The sequence below is a fragment of the Lissotriton helveticus genome, chromosome 2_1 (genome assembly GCF_964261635.1).
Source record: "Lissotriton helveticus chromosome 2_1, aLisHel1.1, whole genome shotgun sequence".
In the NCBI taxonomy this organism is placed as follows: Eukaryota; Metazoa; Chordata; class Amphibia; order Caudata; family Salamandridae; genus Lissotriton; species Lissotriton helveticus.
Genome location: NC_136059.1, coordinates 1,759,312,210 through 1,759,336,498, shown reverse-complemented (window position 1 = coordinate 1,759,336,498; position 24,289 = coordinate 1,759,312,210). Strand labels below are relative to the sequence as shown.

The window sequence follows — 24,289 nt, the reverse complement described above, 5'->3', positions numbered from 1 at the left end:
GAAAACTCTATAAGAAGAGATCATGGCAGAAAAGATTACAGATGCAATAAAACAGCTCAAAACTGGAACTAACCCAGCCCCTAATGGCTTGTCCACAGAACTATACAAAACAAAATCCAGTAAAGTGTCAGAACATGCCCGCAGTATGTTCAGTGATGCCACAGAAGAGGGATCCCTCTCTCTGGATCTAGGATTGCTTTTAATTTTCCTTATATATAAACATGGAAACCCCCAAGGGGAATGCACCTCGTACAGGGCCAGTTGTCTGTTTAATATTGAAGTTAAAGTACTGGCTAAGGTTCCAACAAATGGAATGTATGCAGTAGTGGATCATTGTACCATTCGGATCAATCAAGGTTTATGTCCCATAGATCCGCCCAACATATATTGCGCTGTCTTTATAGCTGTTTGCACAGGATTAAAAGCTAGCAAGAACTTGCAGTGATATAGCATCTCGATGCAGGGAAGGCATTCAATTTGGTCAAATGACCCTTTGTTTTGTTACTGCTTAGGAGAATGTGATTTGTTCTGCGATTTATATCATGGATCTTGCTGCTGGACACACAGAACTCATGGCCAGTGTGTGGGCAAATAACACCATTCCCATTGACGACAGTACAAAGAAGAGATGATCCTCCTGCTGCTCCTCTTCACACTAAATTTAAAACTACTCGTTTGTTGCATCAGGAAAGTTTCCCCTTTAAAAGGGTTAAGATTGCAATAAAACAGCTCAAAACTGGAACTAACCCAGCCCCTAATGGCTTGTCCACAGAACTATACAAAACAAAATCCAGTAAAGTGTCAGAACATGCCCGCAGTATGTTCAGTGATGCCACAGAAGAGGGATCCCTCTCTCTGGATCTAGGATTGCTTTTAATTTTCCTTACATATAAACATGGAAAACCCCAAGGGGAATGCACCTCGTACAGGGCCAGTTGTCTGTTTAATATTGAAGTTAAAGTACTGGCTAAGGTTCCAACAAATGGAATGCATGCAGTAGTGGATCATTGAACCATTCGGATCAATCAAGGTTTATGTCCCATAGATCCGCCCAACATATATTGCGCTGTCTTTATAGCTGTTTGCACAGGATTAAAAGCCAGCAAGAACTTGCAGTGATATAGCATCTCGATGCAGGGAAGGCATTCGATTTGGTCAAATTACCCTTTGTTTTGTTACTACTTAGGAGAATGCGATTTGTTCTGCGATTTATATCATGGATCTTGCTGCTGTACACACAACTCATGGCCAGAGTGTGGGCAAATAACACCATTCCCATTGACGACAGTACAAAGAAGAGATGATCCTCCTGCTGCTCCTCTTCACACTAAATTTAAAACTACTCGTTTGTTGCATCAGGAAAGTTTCCCCTTTAAAAGGGTTAAGATTGGACCCTGGATGGTAAAATGTTACCTTGTATGTGGAGGACTTGCTGCTATACTTGGCTGAGCCCATATATTCCTTCTCCAGAATATTGGAAACAATGTATATAGAAATTAATCTGGCGTGTGTACCAACTGGTCTAAATCAGTCATATCCCTCTGACAGTGACCCACTGAATGAAATGAGCTATCCCTTTTAAATTGATAGCAAAGGCTTTAGGTTATGCAAAGACAAATAACTAAAGAGAAGCAAAGCATCCTTCTTAATGACCAACTTTGAAAAGCATACATTTGATGTATCACATTGCAAAAAACTGTTACTGTTCCTTACAGGCCGGACTGCTCTCTATAAAATGATAACCCTCCATAGAATCCTATAAGTGCTTCAATATATCCCATATTCGATCCTCAAAAAACAGGTTACTTACATTTGGTAATGCTCTATCTGGTAAATACACCAACAGCAGATTCCTCACCTTTTTTACTATTGCCCCGCTGCCAGACTGGATATGGATGTTTTCATAGCAGTGCTCCTGCACTCCACTGGGTAGTATTGTGCAATTACGCGTCGTCCTTGTTCCACCACAGAAGTGACGGAGTAGAGCCGCGTATAAGCCCCAGCCCTGCATGTCAACTTCACTTTCTTGCTTGACTCTTTCTGCCCCCCTTTGAGTATCCACCAGAAAGAACAGTACCAAAGCTAAGTAACTTGTTCTTCTGATGTATACTTCTAACCGCAGATTCCTTACTTTAATAACTTTTAAAATCAGTACTAAAGCCATTGTTTTCCTTGCCAAAACTATTGTTTTCCTTGCCTTTCAACCACCACTACGTACGCCATCACTGGTGTTATGCCCAATCTTGCTGCTATGGACCTCTTTTAAGAACTTTTGTACATTACTGCTATTTCCTCTATGGTAAAGCACTTTAATATTCATTGTTATCTCTAAGTATTTTACCTTACCTCAATACTGCAGATATTACTATCTTTCCAATCCCTTTGTCATTTCTAAATATGGTGCTATCTGTACTATGGTGATCTTTGCTGCTTTGGTCTCACTACCTCACTTTTAATAACCGTGGCAGTCATAGCCATTTTTAGTAACCGGCACACCTGTGTCTGCTGCCAATCTTAGTCCTTTGTAGTGTATTAAATGTAATTTGATAATACTGTTTTAAAAGTTATTCTTAAAGCATTTTAATTCCTTTTATGCACCTGTGTTACGCAGATATTGTTTTCTTATCCATGTCTCATGTATTGCCTTTGTTTAGAGAATTTGCTCTGTCATTGTCAAGATTTGTATTAATCATACAATAAATATTATTAACTGACTGACTACCAAAGCAGTACCTCCAAAGGTGGAGGGGCTATAGAGTGGTCTGTGAGAAAAAAAGCCCTGCGGGACTGACTAAACGAAATGTGCTCCCCTTTGGACCTGGCTGTTAAGGCAGTAGTGATTTCTGAACAGATGAACTGACTCCCACTTTCCGGCCTGACAGATGTCAAGAGAAGGCACGCTGCATGCTAGTGCAGTGGTAGCAGCCTTAGCCCTGGTGGAATGAGCCCTGGTCCTTGAGGCTGCTTCTTGGCCTGTCCATAGGGATGTATGATGTTACAACGCGATCATTTAGATTGCGGTACATTATATAGCTGTTTTTACAACGCAAGTCGTTACAACGACTTGCGCTGTAGGGCGCTGGACTTAGGAATAGTATGATTTACTATTCCAACTCCAGCCTACGTACAGTAGGGAAGGTGTTGGAATAGTAAATCACACTATTCCTTAGTCTAGAGCGCCCTCCAGTGCAAGTTGTGTTAACAACTTGCGTTGTTAATGCAGCGATGTAAATGTATTGCGGTGTTTTGACCGTGTCGTTAAGGTAATTTCCTGTCCATAGCAGGTCTTAATCCAGAGGACTGTCTACACTTGGCAATGCCCTTTTCTGCACCCAGACCAGTTTTGACCTGATTAGGTCTCATCAGTGAGGTATAGCTTGAGTCCTATAACAGAGTGAGCATGGGACCAACATCTGGGCATACCCGTTGCACTTAGGGCGTCTATTGCAAAACACAACACGGAAAAAGTAGGAATGCTTGAAATAATCTCAACCACTGGTGAATGCTCAGGGACCCTACTCAGTCTTGCTTGTTGCAGTACCAAGGGGCAGTAGAATTGTCCATGAGAACCTGCACAAGCCTTCCCTTGATGGCTGGCGGGAGCCTCCTATGCCAGGCAGATGGGCCACAGCTCCTACAGATTTATGTAGAGCTGAGTCTCCGCGGGAGATAAGAGTCCATTATCCCTGCCTCTCCCAGATGACCTCCCTGGACTAGCAGGGAAGCATCCATCTCCACCATCAGTTCTAGGTGGGGAAGGGAGGGGTTTCTGCCACTTGTCAGGCAGTGGTTCAACTGCCACCAGTGCAGATCTTGTGCAGTTTTCTCTGTTACCTTGATATTATCTGACAGGTTTCCTTGGTGATGGGCCCACTAAGACTTAGGATCCCAATACAGAGCTACATATTTATCCTGGCGAAGTAGACAAGTTAGATGCATGAGGCCAGCAGACTGAGAAGCCTTAGAGCTCCTCTCTCTGATCCCCAGGATATAGGCTGAAACATCAGGATTATAGCCTGAATATCCGGGACTCATTGCAAAAGAGGAAAGGTCTTGGACACCACTTATAAAAGGAAGCCTCTGTAAAGGAGTCAGGTGTGACTTCAGCCCATTGATCAAGAACCACAGCGATCTCAGGAGGTTTGCCACTGTCTGGAGGTGGACCATGCCAGTTGTGAAGGTTGGAGAAAACTGGTATCCTCAAACTCTGAAGATGGGCAGTGAACCCCACCATAATTTTTGTTAATACCCAAGGGGCATTGACAAGAGCGTAAGAGAGCATGGCAAGCTGTATATGTCCCTAGCCGACCTTGAACCACATGTGACTTCAGTGGGGCTGGAGGACTGGCACATGTAAGTATGCCTCCTGCAGGTCCATGGCAACCATCCAGTCACCCAGATTCAGGGCAACAGAACTTGGGCTAGTGCAAGCATTTTTTATTTGTCCTTCAGTAAGAAAGCATTCAGAGTGCGAAGACCTAAAATAGGACTAAGGCCTCCGTCTTTCGGTATGAGGAAAAAGTGGGAGTAACAACTAGGGATGGGTGGCAAACTCCGCTCCGCCGGCAGAGTTTTGCCAACAATGCGCTCAAGCGGAGCGCTGAGTTCTGCAAAAACTCCTCCTACGCAGCATAGCAGAGTTTATCGCTGACCACTAAGTCTTAAAATGCTCCCTTAAGGAACATGACCATGCGCTACTGGGTGCAAGGGAGATGTTTGCACAGCCTCTTCAACCCAGTGTGGCTGCGGCACACTGTGAATCGCCCTCAGCTCATCCGTTCCCAGATGCTGTTTCCAGGCACCAAGATCTGTGCCTGAATTCCCCTCTCCGTCCTCAGAAGAGTCTGTGCTACGTGCTGCCTGCTTTGTTTGCAAAGAAAATTGTTTCCTAGGCAAGCGGTTGCCTGGGGTGTGCGCAGGCACGTCCAGGATTTAATTTTGCACTACAAGTTGCTGCTTCCGTTGAATCTTCCCTTCCAGTTTGCAGAAGCAATTCAGCCTCCCACGCCCGGAATGTGGACAGCAAGGGTATTTCGGGATCGTGTCATTTTCCTATTATGGTGGACATGTTGTGCTGCTCGCAGAGGTAAACGAGGTCAACAAGCCCAGCAACATGCCCTATGTGAAGGAGACAGTAGACAGTCTGCTCGGGATACATATGACATCCGCCTGAGGCCAGACTTTGGAGGTAAGTGGATCTTTTCAGTATGTCGGCCCGGGTAGGGCACCCATAATCTCCTGTTGCCCTGTGGGATGGCTACAGTGTGACGCATGTGTATTTTGAGTAATACTATATGCGCGCTTCATGTGGTGAATAGTACATCCCACTGTCTGTGTTAGCAGATCTGGTATGGGCAGGCTGTTGCTGCCTGGATTAACTTTCCATTAGTAGCTTGTGTTTTACCTATGATACATTACTGCCCCTTGTGCTGTGAACTGTTACAGGCCCAATGGTGAATGAGACTGTGCAGGAAGAATCTCCACACGCATATGATATGCCGCCAGATTTTATCGCCTCAGTCTTTAGCTCCCTACAAATACGTGTGTTGCTTTTCGCAGCATTTTAAAGACCATAACATTAATGGTGTCTGCGCTGGGCTGGACTAATGTGGCTCAGCTGTTTCCCCAAGCCCTGCCTTTGATTGTGAGTCGGCTGGCAGTAACAACGCGATAGACAGAGTTCAGGGCAGCAGAAAGATGAGAGAGAGGGGAAATCTCTGTTCTAAAGCGCTGAAGCGTGCACGAATACCCGGGGTTTCCTTTACTGCATCCAGATAGCCAAAGCTGCCGATGCTGTGTGAGAATGTTGGGTGGTAGACTTACCACAGGATGAACCCACACAGTGTACACTGGCACCCCAGTTCCAGGAAGCCACAGACCTGCTTAGACATGGCAATAATGCAAGTGTTGTCAAAGATTTTATCAGGTGTGCAATACTCCACCCGAACGCCAAACCGGGCGGAATTCGGCAGAGTTGTTCTGGAACTCCGCGGAATTCACGAGTAAAACTCCACGAGCTTCGCCTAGCCCTAGTACCAACCTAGTCCTACTTCTGATGCTAGGACACTCTCGATGGCCCCCTTGGCCAGTAGAGCCTGCAACTCTTACAGCAAGATGGATAGGTGATCCTCTGAAAGCCTTTGATGTGGGAGCAACCTTTGTGGGCAGAAAGAAACAGGAAAGAATAACCCTACTGGTTAATCTGGAGGGACCTTCTGTCAGATGTGATGGATTGCCACCCTAAGAGAAAATGTCTGATCCTGCCTCCCACAGGATGGCTGTGTCTTGTAAGGACAAACTAAAGCATCTTGGGGGCTGATGGTGAGAGACGGACTAGAATGGTGTTCCTGATCACCTGTGCAGTTTCTGCTTTGATGGTCGTGAAAGGACTGGGGTGGCTACTATAGTGGTGGCAAGGCCTGGCGTTGTTTATACAGCAACCCTCTGGAGTTTCCTCAGAAGGGTCGAAACTGATAAGGAAACTGTCAAGCAGGGGTGAAAAGGCCCAAGGAATGTGCTGTGGCTCTGCCTTCCTAAAAATATTTGAGGGCAAAATTGTCCTTTTTGCCAAACAGGCAAGACCGATCAAAAGCCATATCCATAAGGGATGCCTGCACGTCTCCAGAAAAGCTAGGGGATTGCATCCACACATGGGACAGAGCACCAGACTACTGCTCGCCGCTTGCCCCAAGCAATCAGTAGTATCCTGGCCAGCCCTAGTTACATATTTGGCTACATCCTGGTCGTTCTGAACTACTGTTGGGATCTCGCTGGCCATGTCCCAGAGGGCTTTTATATAACAGCCTAAAAGGCAGACCGTACTGACGAACCTCAATATCAAGTTGGCTGAAGAGAAGATTTGGTTCCTGAAAGCCTTAGTCCTTTCCGACTCCCTGTCTAGAGGAATCATGGAGAATGCTTTAGAGTTCACTTTGCTGGTGGAATTCTGGACCACCAAACTCTCTCGAGTAGGATGCTGCATAAGAAAGTGGCATAAGGTATGTGGCAACTTGCCACCTGCCTGTTCATTGGTGGCAAAGGTCAAAGCTTAAACAAAGTACCTATAAAAATGTTAGTCAGGGCTTCATTAAGTGGAAATAAGTGCACAGACAAGGCTGGTCCAGAGTGCAAAACCTCAGTAAGGACGTTTGTCTTGATTTCAACAGAGGGCAGCTGTAGTTCCAGAACCTCAGCTAGACATCTTATCACTTTGGCAAGCCCACTGGCCTCATGCAAGTCCATATGTATACCGCCATCATTGTAATGTGGTGTTAAATCATTATTAGGTGGTGTCAACTCTGGTCAGAGTGTGAGCCAAAAAGTCTCTGAGGAGAGTTCCATGGAAGAGGAGTGGTTTTCCTGAATCAGACTGTATGGGAGCTGGATGCTCTGGAGTTGGGTAAATGTGTAACTTCAGCCAGGATTTAGATTGGAGCAGGGACAGACTGGCTACCGGGCGTTTTGGCATGCTGCCGAGCTGGGGGCTGATTTCGTTGATGGGGACCTGCGTGGGCTGAACGAAATTTGTTCTGCGTTGTTTATTTCAAAGCACAGGTCTTCATCAACAAAATTAGCCCCACCGCAGTGACAACAGCCCCCAGCTCGGCAGTCCGGCCCTGGATTGGAGTCAGACACTGGAGTAGGCAGAAGCTCGGCCAGTGTTGATGAAGAAGGGACCGGTGTAGATCTTGGAGCCAGAATGTAAGTCAGCACCGGAGTCGGTGCAGAACCCGAAGCACAGGATGGATCTACCAGTGGAAACATGACTGAATGCCCCTGCGGATTCCTGGGGCCCGAAGCCACACTAGAGGGAACCAGAAGATCCCCACAGATACACAGAGTAGCCCCCTTAGAGGCATCGACCTGCAGCAGTATCACCACTGGCCTTGGAAATTGGAGGCATAGTGGGACCAGTTGCAGAATCAGCACTTCAATCGGGGATTCGGTTGAGATTACTTGGCACCTCGAGGTATCCTGACTTCTCTTTTGGACACAAATTGGAGGGATTGGGTTGAGTCCCGCTTCAGCTTCTTATACTTCTCCTTCAACTTGGACTTTAGCTTACCACACGACTTCGACCCTGAAGAAAGTGTGCTGTGGGAATGGCCTTGAGAGCAGAAACGGGTCTGTGTCCTCGACTTGCAGCAGCAGTGGGGCTTACTCGTGGTAGGATTGGGGGAGGTATCGATGCTGGTAACATCCCTGTGGGACTCTGACATAATGGAGGACCTGCAGACCCTGGAAGGACAGTGTACGTGGGATATTATTAATCTCACAATTTGGGACTATCTGGGGACCTTATGGTCTGAAATCATTTATAGACCTCCAGGAGGAATATGAATGCTCAAACTTGCAGTATTATAGGTACCTCCAAGTCCAGCATGTGCTATTTAATGATTTGAAACAGCTAATAGGCGTTAAAAAAAGATTCCGGTTCTAGGATGCTTGATTCCGGTCCCGGAAAGACATTTCTTGGCAGTTCGGACTGGACTGTTCCCATGAGGCACAGGGTCAAGGCTGATTTGCATATGGCCATGTCTGAACTGGGGTGGTGTGGAGTGCAAAAAAACGATGGATTTAGGCCCAGATCTCTGTACTGGGGTGAATGTATGACATTGTTCTGCATTCTGTCCATCAACTGTTGTTTTGCATTTGTTACCCCGAGTGGGATGGGTATGCTCAGACATGAGTCCCATGCTCTCCACACCACTGGAGTCAAGCTATCCTGGCTGAAGATGGCTGATAGCCAGAAACCGGTCCTAGGATGCTTGATTCCGGTCCAGGAAAGACATGTCTTGGCAGTTCGGTCTGGACTGTTCCCATGAGGCACAGGGTCAAGGCTGATTTGCATATGGCCATGTCTGAACTGGGGTGGTGTGGAGTGCAAAAAAACGATGGATTTAGGCCCAGATCTCTGTACTGGGGTGAATGTATGACATTGTTCTGCATTCTGTCCATCAACTGTTGTTTTGCGTTAAAAAAGATTCCCCATTGGAGTTTAGAATTTTGGCAGCACCATTAGATAAGTACGCCATATCCCTAATGTTTCAGCCACTCACCGACTCTGCTTACAACACTAAAAGCGAAATGGAAAAGAGACATTCGAGTGGTAGGCGAGGGGGATTGAGATGCAACCTGTATGTACCCATGAGAATTAGCAATGAGGGCAAGATTTAGGTTAGTATAATGCATCATACATACTACGTGTGTGTACAGCCTGTAAAGTTTGGCCTAGTTGCAGCTAGTTGATGCCTCCGTGGATGCCAGTGCGAGGCACCTTCCTGCATATGCAGGTGAGAATGCCCCCAAATGTAAACATTTGGGGAAATGGAGAGGGGCCACATTAATAGAACAACTGCGTAGAATTTGAATCATCAGCCTAGTTGGCTAGATGGTAACAAGGCGCTATATTAGTCGTAGATGGGGAAGTGGCAGACCATCTTCAATCACAAAATGGGTAAAGAAGAACTTGCACTGGTGCATGTTAGCTGAAAAGGTGATATACGAGGCCAGAGGGTGTCCTAAAAAATTTAGATGGTTTGATGTCTGTGGAGAGTCATGAGAGGCCTGATGGCATGAATGTGCCGCGTAGAAGGATAGTCCTAACGAAGGCTCACACTAGAGACATACGATTCAACTCTAGTGAGAGTAAAAAGCGAGATATCCACTATGAGCAACTGATTCAATAAGATATATAGTATTGTATATGTTTGCATGATTAGAAACACTGCATTGTCTGTGATTTGCAAAGTAATTTTGCTTTTACCACATAACAGCAAATTTTAAAAAAAGTTGGAAAAAATGTATAGCTGTAAAATAGGCCCTTGTGTTTCTTGGATTGCTGCTCTTACCTATTCTTACGATCGCAAAGTGTTAGATGTTGCAGTTAGTTCCATGGGAATGTTGCATCTAGTGAATTGTAAACTTAGGATAAGAACTCGAAAATGTGATTAAAAGGCTCATAGTAAAATCTTGCTACTTACACTTCATCATCACAGTTTAATGGCTTTTCCAGTCTGTACTTTTGGGGCAGCTTTTCGTAGAGTTCTGCACACGTCATTCCACAGTATGGCGTTCCACCTGAAATAAAACTGCAATCACTCAATACCACAGTTTTTTCAGTCTTTCTCATTAACCCTTACATTGATACGTTTTCTACGACCACAGCTTAATAACAGAAAAAACATAATTAGCAGTGCTAACAATTACAAATGGAGCGTTGGTGGGACAATGAGACGTTCTAAATGTTTTTGGAACCCATTTAAAGGTTTGGAAGTGCACATCTGCATCGAGGTATACACATGTATTACTGTGCTGAAAATAGAAAAAAAATTCGGTCTGAAGCTTTTGTGATTGGGGAGTCTAGGAGAAGTGCAGTTCGGTCGAAAAAGCAGGTAGTTACCTGGCTGCCTTCGAAAAACTCATCCTTTCACAAGTTAACAACATCAGTGCTGTCACTTCTCAAGAGGTCTGCAAGATCTTTAAAGTTCCAGAACTTCACCGTAGTGCTGGTGTATCAGTAATGAACGCTAGCACTTCCCATCAATAAATATAAGCACTTTACAATACGGATGTGATACTAGTGGGAAAAAACGGAGGAGTGCCAGCACTCCCAAAAGTTCTGCCATTCTTTTTGTGGGACAGTACCAACACATTCTCAGCAGTGCTGCTATATACTTGTAACACAACATTACAAGCGTTTATGATCAGTCCTCTTCTGTCGTGTAATGAAGTTTAAGGATGAAGCAGATATTTTTTTCGACTCCAATTATGAACACCTTGGCACTGCTTCAGCTGAAAAACGGTGAAGGAGTTCTGGCTAATTCTGGCCCAGTTCCTGCAAAGGCCCATTGGATGACTTCTGAAGAGCATGTTTCTCTTCTGGCTTTTGTGGCGGTGCAACTTAACTTCACATGCCTTGGTCGCAGGTTCCCAGTCCAGGGCCCAGATTTACTAAGGCTTTGCACCAGCACCACGCAAAGCATCATATGCTCTTTATTATCCAGCAGGAGGGGTATATTAGGATGCAATGGTGAAATTTTCACAACGTAAAAACAGAGTTTGCGCCACTTTGTGTTGTTTCGCATCAAGAGGGCGTCACTTGGGAAGATAAAGGCAAACATCCAAAGGTTTTGAAGCAAAGCCCAATCTGCTAAGACAGCCAGATCAGGTCTTGTGTCAAAAACAAATGTCTACTTGAAGTTGGTGAAAACGAGATGAAGAGGGTTAATTTCTCCCACAACAATTACGCGTACTGCAGTACACTTCATATATCCAGTGCGTGGGAACTTTCTGAGGTTGCCTGTGCATAGGAAATTTTACTGGAAGGACATGCCTCCAGTACAAATCCTGTGCTAGGCAGTGCGTACTCACCTGTTCTCCATGCTGCTTGGCTGTGCGTTGCGCAGGGCTGACCGTTTGTGAGCCTGCACATGGATTGGCAGCAGCCAAAGGCCAATTTTGGTAGATATGGCGCTGCCCTGTGTGTTTATGCTTGTGAAAAAACAGCAACTTTGAATGCCGCACTGCGAGAAAAATGAGGAAATGTGGGCATAAGTTGTTTATGGTCAGTAATCATTTAAAAAAAATTTTTTAACTGTTGCCCCTTTTTCCAGCCGGTTGCTTTGTAAAACAAGATTAAAGGTTGATATTGGACTTGGGTGTATGCTTTCATCACCTATTATAGTACTTGCCTGAAGATGTTTGTGGGCTTGCTCACATGAATATTATGGGACCACATAGGAAAATGAGCATAACATGACCAGTTCTACCACTAAGTATCTTTCAGATAGGTTTTCCCACATTAAGATAATTTAGTATTTCTACACATATCCCACAAATGTTTGATATTTAATTTCAATCACTATGTACTCACCTAAGCTTACAATTTCCCACAATAACACTCCGTATGACCACCTGCAAAAAATAGAGAAAAGATTTAAGGTAAGCGTACACAAATGATCAATGCATTTCTGGAAACATTTGCAGTTCCTCTTTTCTTCCTGTCAATTAGGTCTGCAGGCACCCTCCGCTCAGGAGTTACTTATGCTTTTTAAGTACAGTCCAAAACACAAAGGGGCATATTAGCAAGGGCCTGCGATAACATTATCGCCGCTTTAATGTCCTTTTTTGGGTGAAAAGTGACGATAATTTTATCGCCTTATTAACAAGGGCAAGCTAGCGCGTATTTACTTGCCTTAGCGCCCGGTTTATTACCGCCTCACCTCGCATTGCTAATGGGATGAAAGGTTGGCTTGCCTCGTGAAACTACTTCAAAAATTATCGCTAACGAGGCTATGCTGTATTAACAACGAGGCCCCGTCCGGGTTAGCGCTGATATTTATATCGATAACAGGGCCTTAACGCTGGAATGTAACGTCTGTTAAATTCCAGACTAAGGCATACTTAACATGGGAGGTGGATTGTGTGACTGAGACCACAGTACCTATCAACAAGGATATCGCCATATTCCATGGAACATCGCTGGAAAACCACCGATGTTCCATGGAAAGAATCTCTATTGCAAGGATAATTATCGCCATTGCGCTAAGCGTTGTTAATACAGCGCTAGCATGGCGATAATTATCTTCGATAGCCGACGTTAAACATTTTAACGCTAAGAGCGGCCAGCGATAATTATCGCCTGCCGTTGATAATATGCCCCAAAGCCCCCTCAGTCATCTCTCTTCCCTTCAATCCGCTGCACTCGCTGCCGCATTAGATTTGAAAATTCTCTGCATTGTTTAATGTTTAATGTTAATTGTTCATGTTCTCCAGTTGCTATACCTAATTTCACATATTTCACATCCTAGCCCAATACCTCTGGGCTTTGCTGGGATTATTCCTTGTGGCATCACTGTTCCAGAGTAAAGCAGGGGTAGTGGCACTTTCAGCACTGGTGACAAATTGGAAATTACTTCCCATGTCTATCGTGACTACGATTACCAAGGTAGGCATTAGGAAATATGTTATTATGCCATGGGGCAGAAAATACTGCCTATGTTTGCTGCAGAATAGACAAGAGCCCAATAGGACACGTTTTATATGTGTAGATCCCTGAAAATATTCTATATATCTTGTAATGAGGTATAATGTAGAAAAAAAGAAACATATTGCCGGAAATATCTAGTTTCTGATGGTCACTTATTTTTTATTTTTTAAACATATCAGGAAAACGAAAATCCAGTTTTCCTTTTTGTTGTTTAACTGCCACTATAATCTTGCTCTGTGAACCGGCTTTTACTCTGGATGCTAGCACTGGCAGCATGCATTACGATATCACAACTCACTGTAATAACTTATTATCAATCAGGGGTTTTTATCAATCAGGGGGTTTTAATCACACTGCTAAACAGTGAGGGTCTCAAGGCGGTGAGGGTGGGGGACCGCAGCTCCGAACAGTCAAAGAGTCAGGTCTTGAGGGTCTTCCTGAAGTTGTCCAGGCAGGGGGCGTGCCTGATGTCGATAGGGAGCTCGTTCCAGGTCTTTGCCACGATGTAGGAGAAAGCTCTTCCCCCTGTTCTGGCCCTGCAGATGCACGGGATTTCTGCAAGGGCGAGGTTGGTGGAGCGGAGATTTCTTTTGGATATGTGAAAGGTGATTCTCTTGTTGTGGTATTGGGGTCCTGTGTTGTGGATGCGTTTGTAGGTGTGGGTGAGTATCTTGAAGGTGAATGTCTTCTCGATGGGGAGCCTGTAGAGGTTCCATAGGTTGTTGGCTTTTGTGCTTGTGTCGTGGATGCCGAAGACGAGTCTGGCTGCGGTATTCTGTATCTTCTGGAGCTTGCAGATTAGAGACTTGTTGATGCCGGCATAGAGGGCGTTTCCGTAGTCCAATCTGCTGGTTATGAGTGCGTGGGTGACTGTCTTCCTTGACGTGGGTGGGGGGGTATCCATATGAAGGTCTTTCGGAGGATGCGGAGGGTGTTGAAGCAGCTGGATGTACGGCGTTAACTTGCTTGTTCATGGAGAGGGAGGAGTCGAGTACGATGCCAAGGTTTCTGGCGTGGTCCGTGGGAGTTGGAGGGCTGCCGAGTGCAGTGGGCCACCAGGTGTTGTTCCATGCTGACAGGGTGGTTCCAAGTATGAGGAATTCTGTTTTCTCTGAGTTGAGCTTCAGGCAGCTGTTACTCATCTAGGCTGCAACAGCCTGCATTCCTCCCTGGAAGTTGAGTCTGGTGGTGGTGGGGTCCGAGGTGAGGGAGAGGATGAGCTGGGTGTCATCGGCGTAGGATACTATACTGAGGCCATGCTGTCTGATGAGGGGGGCCATGTAGATGTTGAAGAGGGTTGAGCTGAGTTATGATCCCTAGGGTACTCCGCAGTTGATTACTGTGTGTTCGGAGAGGAAGGGTGGTAGTCTGATTCTTTGGCTTCTGCCGATGAGGAACAAGCGGATCCAGTCGAGGGCAGTTCCTTGTATGCCGGCATTGTGTAGTCTGATGGCGAGTGTGCAGTGGGATACTGTATTGAATGCTGCTGACAGGGCGAGTAGTATCAGGGCTGGGGTGTGGTCTTGGCCGAGGAGGGTGCGGATGTCGTCTGTGGCGGTGAGTAGGGCTGTCTCGTGCTGTGGTTGCTGAGGAATCCAGATTGGGAGGGGTCGAGGATGGAATTGTCTTCAATGAACTTTGTTAGCTTTGCATTGACAGTCTTCTCAGCCACTTTTGCCATGACGGGGAGGAGAGAGATGTGCCAGTAGTTCTTGAGGTCTTTTGGGATCTGCTTATGGTTTCTTCAGCAGGGGTCTCTCGTCTGCGCGTTTCCAATTGTCAGGGAAGGAGCCGGTCATGAAGGTGGTGTTGATGGTGTGTCATAATTCTGGTGCGATGGTGGGGACGGCTCTGTGGTAGATGTGAGGAGGGCAGGGGTCTGTGGGGGCCCCAGAGTGGATGCTTTTCTTGGTTGAGGCGGTCTCTTCCGTTGTTACTGGTGTCCAGGAAGTGATGGTGGGCTGGCTGGTGTTGCTAAAAGGTCAGTGGCATAGCTAGGTGGGGCGGTCCACCCCAGGCGGCACTATTTTAGGGGCGGCGGCTACGCGGCACTGGTGGCCCGTTAGAGGGCACAGTGAGGAAGGCCTCTTACTCGTGGCCTGTGAGACCCAGGCTGCCCAGGGCAGCGGGGTCAGACCAGGCGGAGGCGGCCCGGAATAGCTGCCTTCCGCAGCCCCTCTGGGGGCAGGGCCAGGGAGTTCCCTTTATACCAGAAGACAAGGCAAGAGCCAGCAAATTAACCGGCGGGGCAGATTCCCGCTCCCCCACTGCATGTCTTTTCTACTCTCGCCATTGTGTGTGCCACTCACCGATGCGGGAAGCGCAAAGTAAGTTGTTTCCTTTTTTTAATGTTATTTTCTCTCATCGTCGTCGGTCTGTCAACTCCCCTCACCCCGACCCTGCCCCAACATATGGAAAGGAAGCGGCCTATGGACTCTGGCCCCCTGTGATTAACAAACACAAACAAAATACAGCAGCCCTGTCAATTCATGACTGGAAAGGGGAAGCGTCTGTGGGGAGCGGGGTGACCCACATCTCCAATTCATGGATGGTGTAGCATTGTGCTGTCTCCTCCCTTCAAATGATTGCAGCAGGAAACACAGAATCATCTTTCTAAGATGTCTTACTCATGTATAACATTAGTGCAATGCAAAGTTATTAGAAACCCTGCACAATAGGGCTTCCATCCTCTGTGTGATGTGTGTATGTGTTTTTGTGTGTCTGTGTTGTGTGTGTGTGGTGTGTGGTGTGTGTCTATGTGTGTGGTGTGTGGTGTGTGTCTGTGTGTGGGTGCTGTGTGTGTCTGTGTGGTGTGTGTGTGTCTCTGTGTGTGTGTGTGTCTCAGTGTGTTTTTTTCCAGAGCGCCAGGACAGCGCATCCATGTTATCCAGTCATGTCTATGAACAGTTCAAGTGACTAGTAATAGTTTATTAGTTAATTAAAAGCATAAACATGTAAAAAGCGTGCATCTAACATATTTACACAATTTAAAAAGCGGTGTAAGAACAACATTGCATTTCCGGCAAAAAAAAATATCCCAGTTAGAAAAGCCAACGGCGCATTTCAAGATTTAAAAAAGTTACAAATCACAGCCAGAGAACTTGCCCATGCATATGTATTCGGTTTGAAGAGAACTGGGGGCGGGAGGGGGGACCCTTTGGTGTGGGTGCACAATCACATCATGAATTCCCAATGATCTTAATTAAGTCTGTTGGCAAGTGGAGCAGAAACAGTGCTTCCGTCTCGTTTTTTTTAATGTGATCAGGAGCCTGCTATCGGTGGAAGAATCTGTAAGATGGCACACTATCCTGCTAACCCTATGAAAGTAGTAAGCGTGTTAACCGCCCATTGTCATAAGTGACGCCTTCATCCTATCTTGGCTTTTTACCCAAGACCACTTTGCTTCTGCGGATCCCAGAACACCAGAAAGCAAAGTGCTGTTTATCACAAAAGCAGGACCTGATGAAGGTGTCACTGATGTCAAAGGGTCACTTGAAGATGTGAAGTACTGTGTTCCTCCTTTCCCATAATGCTTTGTTGCTCTTAAACTGTACCACTAGCAAGTAGGATGATCCATCATCAGTTTTGAAGCCTGCATCTCTGCAGTGATATCAAGAAGAACACTTCAAGGGAAAAAAGGTCTAGGCTAGGTCTGGGCATAGGGGCATTGGTCTCTACTCAGTTATTATAAGCTTTTTATTGATTTTGTGCACACATCAAACAATCCTGGGTCACATAATAGTCCGTACAGAGCACACACAATCATATCACTTCCTTACCATCCCCAGCAACAGTCCCTATCCAAAACATCCCGCCTCCCCCTCTACCCCCACCCCCCCATGTCAGTGTGCCTCCCTCCCCTCATTACGGTTTGTCAAACCCATCCAATAATCGACGGAAGGCACTCCCCTCATGTCACTGATCCGCAGGTAAGGCCAGGCAGGAGCCAATGTTGCTTAAGACCTCCACTCCATCTCCGGGCTCATGGGACCCACGCAATCTATCCCCTCCGCACACCCAGTGCACTGTCTAACTCCCCGCCTCCACCTCACCCACCTCCACCTCCCCTCGCCCCCTTCCGGAGTCGCCGGTTCACCAGCCTCTCCGCCCTCATCAGCCTCCAAAAGTGACTGCAAATCCGTCACAAGCGCGCTCCATGCCCTGGCAGTATCTAGTGCCTTGTCGGCGGCCGTACGCCTAGCTAATTGCAGTCTGAGAGAGCCTTCGCACGTAGCCCATTGCAGGAAGCACCTCCGCCACCTCAGAAAGTTAGGCCCCCCTCTAGACTTCCAATGTAGAGTAAGTTCCCTCTTAGCCAGTATGAACCCCAAATCATAGAATTTGCTAGTAATTTTGGTGGCAGGGGTATGGGGAAACCAGAGTAGCAGGCACGCTCCCGCGTCCGCATCAACCTGACGGCCCGTAACCGCGTTCAGGCAAGCGCAAACATCAATCCAATATGTGCCAAGCCCTGTGCACGACCAGAACATATGCTGAAAGTCAGCATCCTCCGCAGCGCAGCGCGGACATAACGATTGTGTACCTCCGAAGATCCGTCGGATTCGGGCAGGAGTCCAGTACACCCTATGGAGTGTATAATACTGAACCAATTGAAACCGAACATTACGGGTGCCCTTCCAGGCCCTGCGTACCAGTTGAGGCCAGGTCGTCTCCGGTATCTGTCGACCAAGGTCAGCTTCCCAGCGCTCCCGCAGTCCGTCAAGGGGGGGAGGATCAGCCAGCGCCAGCCTCCTGTACAGGCATGTGATGGCCTTATAGGTGCCAGCCGCCATCACAACATACTGGCAGCCCAGTGACGTGGGAGGTTCCGCCAACCCCATCTTCCAGCGCCTCTGAATCCCAGTAACCAAAGCCGCATGTAACAGGAAGTCACCCCTCGGCAGATCGAAGGCCTCCTGCAGGACACCGAACGGCATCAAGGCACCATCCCGGTATAAATCCCCAAGCATGTGAACCCCAAGGTCCTCCCAGCAGACAAGCGCCGACCAATCCCCGCCATGCGGGATGGCAGTACACATACCCAAGGGTATCTCCGGTGCATATGGTGCACGACACCCCACCCGCCTGTGGCTACGCAGCCAACACCTGCGAAGGGTACGCTCTTCAAGAGTCAGCTGCTCCAAGCGAAGCTCCTGTTGGAGCACAATAAAGGACAGAACATGCCGCTGCACAATCCGACCCTGCGGTCCGTCCGGTCCTCTAAATTCCCGCGCCACCGCCTGCGTGAGCCACTGAAGTTGAGCAGCCAAATAATACCATTCGAAGTCCGGCACAGCTAGGCCGCCCTCCTCTCGGGACCTAAGTAAAGTATTCAGGGCAACGCGTCGCCTGCCAGTACCCCAGATAAAGCCTATCACCACGGACCGCAAAGTTTGGAAGAAAGAGGGTGGGATCCACACCGGTAGCGTGCGGAAAAAATAAAGTAATCGCGGTAAGACCACCATTTTCAACAAAGCTATCCGCCCTGCCACAGATAACGGAAGGACGCGCCAAAACCTCATGCTACCTCTAATGCCCCTCATGGCCCTACCCACATTCCCCTCGTAAAGGAGCAAATGGGTGTGATATATATGGACTCCGAGGTACTGCAGACAATCCGGTTCCCAGCGCAGGCCATCCAGCACCTCGGGCTGAGCGCAGCGGGAAGTCAAGGGGAAGAGGCAGGTCTTAGACCAATTAACCCGAAGGCCCGACAGGGTCCCGAATTCCTGAAGCAAGGCCCGTGCCCCCGTCACGGACGCATCTACATCTGCCAGGAATAACAAGAGGTCGTCGGCATACAAGGAGATATAATGCAAGTCGCCGCGGGACAGTACCCCGTCAAAGGACCGACCCTGCCGGGCCCGCGCCGCCAGCGGCTCAATCGCCAAAGCGAAAAGGAGCGGAGATAAGGAGCAACCCTGTCTGGTGCCCCGACCGACCAAGCATGCCGCGGAGATGGTGCGGCCCGTTCGGACCCTAGCAGTAGCCGACTCATATAGCAGCCTCGTCCAACGGACAAAGCCATCCCCCAACCCGAACCGAAGGAGTACGCGGAACAAATAAGGCCATTCCACACTGTCGAATGCCTTTTCAATGTCCACCGACAGCACGGCCGCCCCCGCGGGGCCCTCCCCCTCAACATCCATGACCCTTATCAGACGCCGTATGCACGTCGAGGTGTTCCTAGTGGGGATAAAGCCCGACTGGTCCGGGTGTACCAGCGAGCACATATGGGCAGTCAGCCGCGTCGCTAAGAACCTGCTCAACACCTTGTAGTCCACCGTGAGCATCGATAGCGGACGATACGCCGTTCTAGCCGTGGGGAGGCCGCCCTTTTTCAACAGCGGAATTAAAATCGCCTCACGCGCCGACGCCGGCAGTTTACCTTGCTCCCAGGCTTCCCCATAGATCTGGTGTAAGCGAGGTGCCAGGAGATCCACATATGCCGCATAAAACTCCACGAGGAGGCCGTCCCCCCCTGGCGTTTTCTTCCTGGCCATATGCTTAATCGCCGCCCTAATCTCCCCCTGTGTAATAGCCGCCCCAAGTGAGGCTCCCTGCTCTGGATCAAGCCGCGGCAGCTGAGCCTCTTCAAGGAAGGCATCCAGTGCCGCAGGGCACGCCGCCATCCGGCTCCGATAAAGTTCCGCATAATAATCCCGGAACTGAGTGTCAATCTCCAGCTGCGAATGGACCATGCCCCCAGCCGACGTAGCCAGTGACAAAATCGGCGTGCCCCTAGTGTCAGGATTAGCCAACCATGCCAGCGGCGAGCCGACCCGATCCCGTTCCGCATGCGCTCGGACCATGTATTCCCGGTAGTCATGGCAGCGGAGCCTCTCCACCTGGGCGGCCACCCGCTCTCGAGCCTCTAGCACTTCTTCTCTATTGCCGCCCGCCTCACGGCTGTCCCGCTCCGCCTGCCGCAGAGCGGTCTCCTCCCGCGCGACATCAGCCAGCAACGTCCGGCGAACCCCCGACGAGGACGAGAGGCACGCGCCCCGCACCACCACCTTGAAGGCGTCCCACTCAATTGCTCGAGTGGACGCAGTTCCCGAGTTCTCAAGGAAGTAACGCTCAATGCAGTCCTGCAGTTCAGCGTGGAAAACCGGGTCCTCCAGCGTCAGCGGGTTCAGCCGCCATGTGGGAACCGGCTGTCGCTGCCTGGTCCAGAAGACCGTGAGCAGGCAAGGGTTATGGTCCGATATGGTCCGCGCCAGGTACTCGCAATAATGCGTAAGCTCCTGAGCCCCACTTGAGCAGAGGAAAGTGTCGAGACGCACACGCAAATCATGCGGTACCGAGTAGAACGAATAATCCCTATCCGTGGGGTGACACGTCCGCCACGCGTCCTGGAGTCTCCAGCGGTCCTGCCAGTCCCTCCGAGCCTTGGCCACTCTACACACCACCGACTGAGCAAGCGGCGGGTGAGAACGGTCCATCTCAACATCTGCCACCGAGTTAAAATCCCCTCCCATGTACACCGTGCTCGCGAGCACATCCGGCAGACGGCTTGACAACCCAGATAAAAACGCAGCCTGATCAAAGTTAGGGGCGTACACACAGCAAAACGCAACATCCCGGCCATCTAGCCTCCCCAACACTGCCACAAACCTCCCTTCCGGATCCACTCTAGTGGTCAATGGCTGAAAGGGGACACCCGCCCGCACCCAAATTAGCACCCCCCTTGCATGCGCAGAGTAAGTAGTATAGAAGAGTTGCCCTCTCCAACGCCGCTGCAGCGCCTGCCCTTCTGCTAAAGTTAAGTGCGTCTCCTGTAAGAAAGCCACCTGGACCCCCCTCCGGACTAAATAGGCATGTACTTTATACCTCTTCCTCATGGAGTTGAGCCCCCGCACATTCCAGGTAATGCACTTCAGTTCCAATCTAGCCGCCATCAATGGGCACATAGCAGAGTTCAATCCCCCACAGTCTCATCGGCACACTGACAATACCCAGGAACACAACAATACCTAAACATCCCCAACCAACTCCCATCCCACCCACCCCCAGAACAGGCATCAAACAGTTGTCACCCATCCAAACCCAACCCCCGAGTACGAGGGAAACTCTGGTAAACACCAGAGACTCACAAATTACGTGAGATCGAGGAGGTGACCACCCACCAGCCCGCCGGACAGCCAAAACCCGTCCCACCAGGAGAGGTCGATCCCGGCTAAGAGTAGACCTCCCCCACCCTCCCCCGGCAGCACCACCCCCCACCAACAGGGCCCAGGATCCAGCACCCCCCACAGGGAGCAGAGCACAGCCACAGTTTCAATCCGCCCGGAGAGCAGGGCCCCAGCTGCCTATAATGCGTCCACCCCACTGGGCCAGCAGACCCCCTTACTGTCCATTACTCAGCGTCCCGTAGTCACTCATCTAGTAGGCCATCAGCTGTCTGCGGCGTGATCTGAGGCAGCCCCCCTGTTTCCTTGTCCGAAGCCTCATCCGAGCCTCCCGGTTCCGCCTCATCCGATCCCAATCTGGAGCCCGAGTCCACCACCTGAGTCTCAGGCGCTGCTCCGGAGATGTCCGACACCGCCCGTAGGGCATCTCTCCTCTCCTGCGCAGTCTGTGAGGCCGAGGGGGACCTCCTGCCCTGTTCTCTCCTCCGATTACGCCTGCTCCTGCGCGGTCTCGGCCGGGCCTCAGCGTTCCCCGTCCAGGCACCCGAGCCATCCTTGCCCGCTCGATACCGCTCCAACCATTGCCAAGCGTCGTCCGGGGAATCACAGAACGTCGCCACTCCATCCACCAGCACCTTCAGGCGGGCCGGAAACAGCAGAGAGTATTGCACCCCCTCATCTCGGAGAGCTCTCTTGACGGCGACGAAGGAAAAACGGCTGCGCTGGACCTCCTGGGAGTAGTCTGGAAAGATCGACACAGATGCGTTGTCCACCTTGTAAGGACCAGCCAGTCTGGCCTGCCGCAGTATAAGGTCCCGGTCCCTGAAGTGGAGCAGCCGAGCTATCACCGGCCGGGGAGGTCGACCCGGGGCTAGGGGACGTGTCGGGACCCTGTGAGCCCTTTCCAAGGTGTAGAAGTGCGTCAAGCCCTCAGGGACCACTACGTCCCGCAGCCAGTTCTCCAGGTACGCAACCATGTCGTCCCCCTCAATATTTTCGGGTAGTTCCACCACACGGATATTGTTGCATCTGTTGCGCCCTTCTGCGTCAGCCGCTCTCCGTTCCAACTGCTGCACCCTACGAGTTAAGTCCTCCAGTGCGACGTCCGACGCCTTCTGGGCCGGTTCCAGAGTCTCTATCGCCAGTTCAGCGGCCTTGACACGGTCCGCGAGCTTGCCATGGTCCGCCTTCAAAAGGCCAAGGCTCGTGGAGACCTGGGCGATGTCCTGGCTCAGCGCCTCCCTCGTGTCCCCTATGGCTTTAAGAATTTGGTCCATCTGTTGCTGCTGCAGCCCAGCCGCCCGATCGCCCGACTGCTGCTGGTCAAGGGCGTCAAGGGAGTCCTCAACCTGGTCCGGCGGCGCCGCGCCCGCCCCCTTCCGTGGCTTCCCCATGGAGGCCAGCCGGCAACCGCGTCGATGCCAAACACTGCAGGGCCCCCCCAACGTGTTCTTCAAAGAGGGCCAAAGTCGTTAGCCCGCCGGCAAGCCTGACGGGAAGGCAGGGTTCAGCACGGTGAAGGGAAGAGAAAGGGGGGAGGGCAGCCAGGAGGCACAGCCAGATCTCGGCTCCCGCTACCCCCAATGGGACTCCCTCCGCTCCGGGTCCCCGCAGCCAACCGCCAAAGCCACCAACAATCCCCCGCCGCTCCCGGGCTCTCCCTGCCGGCAATTCCCAATGCAAAGGTCCAGTATGGGAGCAGAGTGGGCCCAGGCTCCCCCCAGGGCCAAATGGCCGCCCCAAGGAATCTGCAGTGTCAGGGTCGCTGCCGCTAGGGTCCGTAGCGGGTCACGAGGGGCCCCTCCAGGCAAACCCAGGCCCCCACAATCCTCGCGGCCACCAGTCCAGTCACAATGCCGCCATTGACCAACAGCTCCACGGCTGAATCGGCCCCCCGGGCACCAGGCCAGTGGCGCCCCGCCGATGACGCCGCAGGTTCGCCTCCACTCCCGGCGCTCGCTCCAAACCTCTCCACAGCACCAGCGTCACGGCACTCCCCGCTCCGGTGCCTGGCCCGTCGGATCCTGGCTGTCGGGCTCCCAGGAGGTGACCACCCGCACGCGGGGTCAGGGCGCCCACCAGCGCCGGCCTCCGGCCTCCTGCAGCAGGTCAATCTCCGGCGGCCCCACAGAAATCTAGGCCGGGGATCGGCCACGAGTCGTAGGCCCAGGCAAAATGGCCGACAGCCGCCTCCGCAGTTCCCACCGCGGAGCTCAGTCCCCTGCAACCACGGGACCCAGCGCACTCCCGATCGGCGCTAGGGCGTCCCGCGACCTCCAGAGATCAAGCCCGGGTGGTGGCGCCGCCGGGGGGGTCTCTCAACAGGATAATCTCCGAGACCGACCCGGAGCTCAGGGCTCAGGCGTCCATGCTCAGCAGCGTCGTGGCCACGCCCCAGTCTCTACTCAGTTATAACCGAATTGGGCCCCCACTCAGTCTTACTGATAAGCCAAGCCCGCACGAGAAGCCAAAACTCGACTCCTGCCATGTCTTCTTACCTTAGTTCAGCCTGCCTCAACTTGATACACAATGTCACACTACAGCACAGAAGAGCATTGCCAACTGGGCACTGGGGAGGTCTGTGAGGTCCATATTGTTCTATGAATACTAATGGGGCTTAAGTCATTTTCCCTGTGTGTTTTTAACTGCTTCCCATGCACACATGAGGATTTTTGCTTTTATTTGCTGATATCCTTTCAATTTTCTCGGGCTCCACCTGTGAACTCCTTGGCTTCTGTTTTCTTGCATAATCAGCATTTGCTCTCTGTGGTTTGGAACAAAGCTGCAACATATCTAAAAGGAGGCTGAGGTGCAGGACCTCATATATCTAACAACTTTAACCTAAAGTCTAGTTTAACCCAGAATGTGGGCCAGATGTGGTTGATTTCATGTAGCTTCAATATTGCCTTTGACACACTGATATGGACCAACGTTCTTTGTGGAGGTCAGGAGTTTGGAAGAATGGGTTTAAATTTGGTTGCATGGTTTCCCCTTGCCTGGTTGCTTGAGGGTGTTGATGGCACTATTGCAATTATTTTTTGTATTTTATTGTAATTGCATTTATATAGCACTCGCTACCCATAACGAGGCATCAAATCGCTTTTTCAGCGAGTGGCATGCTACTCCGGAACCCATAAATGATTAGTGGTAAATTAGTATAGTGATA

At 50.0% G+C, this 24,289-nt stretch overlaps 1 protein-coding gene across 1 annotated transcript in view; it reads right to left on the bottom strand.

Annotated features, from left to right (window-relative positions):
* The window catches only part of TEK (TEK receptor tyrosine kinase), a 668,093-nt gene that overhangs the window by 29,356 nt on the left and 614,448 nt on the right, over positions 1–24,289 (bottom strand). The window contains exons 20-21 of the mRNA XM_078676713.1: positions 11,876–11,916; positions 9,984–10,080 (exon numbers count right to left, since the gene is read on the bottom strand). Coding sequence (XP_078532839.1) covers positions 9,984–10,080; positions 11,876–11,916 — 138 coding nt within the window. The remainder of the gene's footprint in view (positions 1–9,983; positions 10,081–11,875; positions 11,917–24,289) is intronic.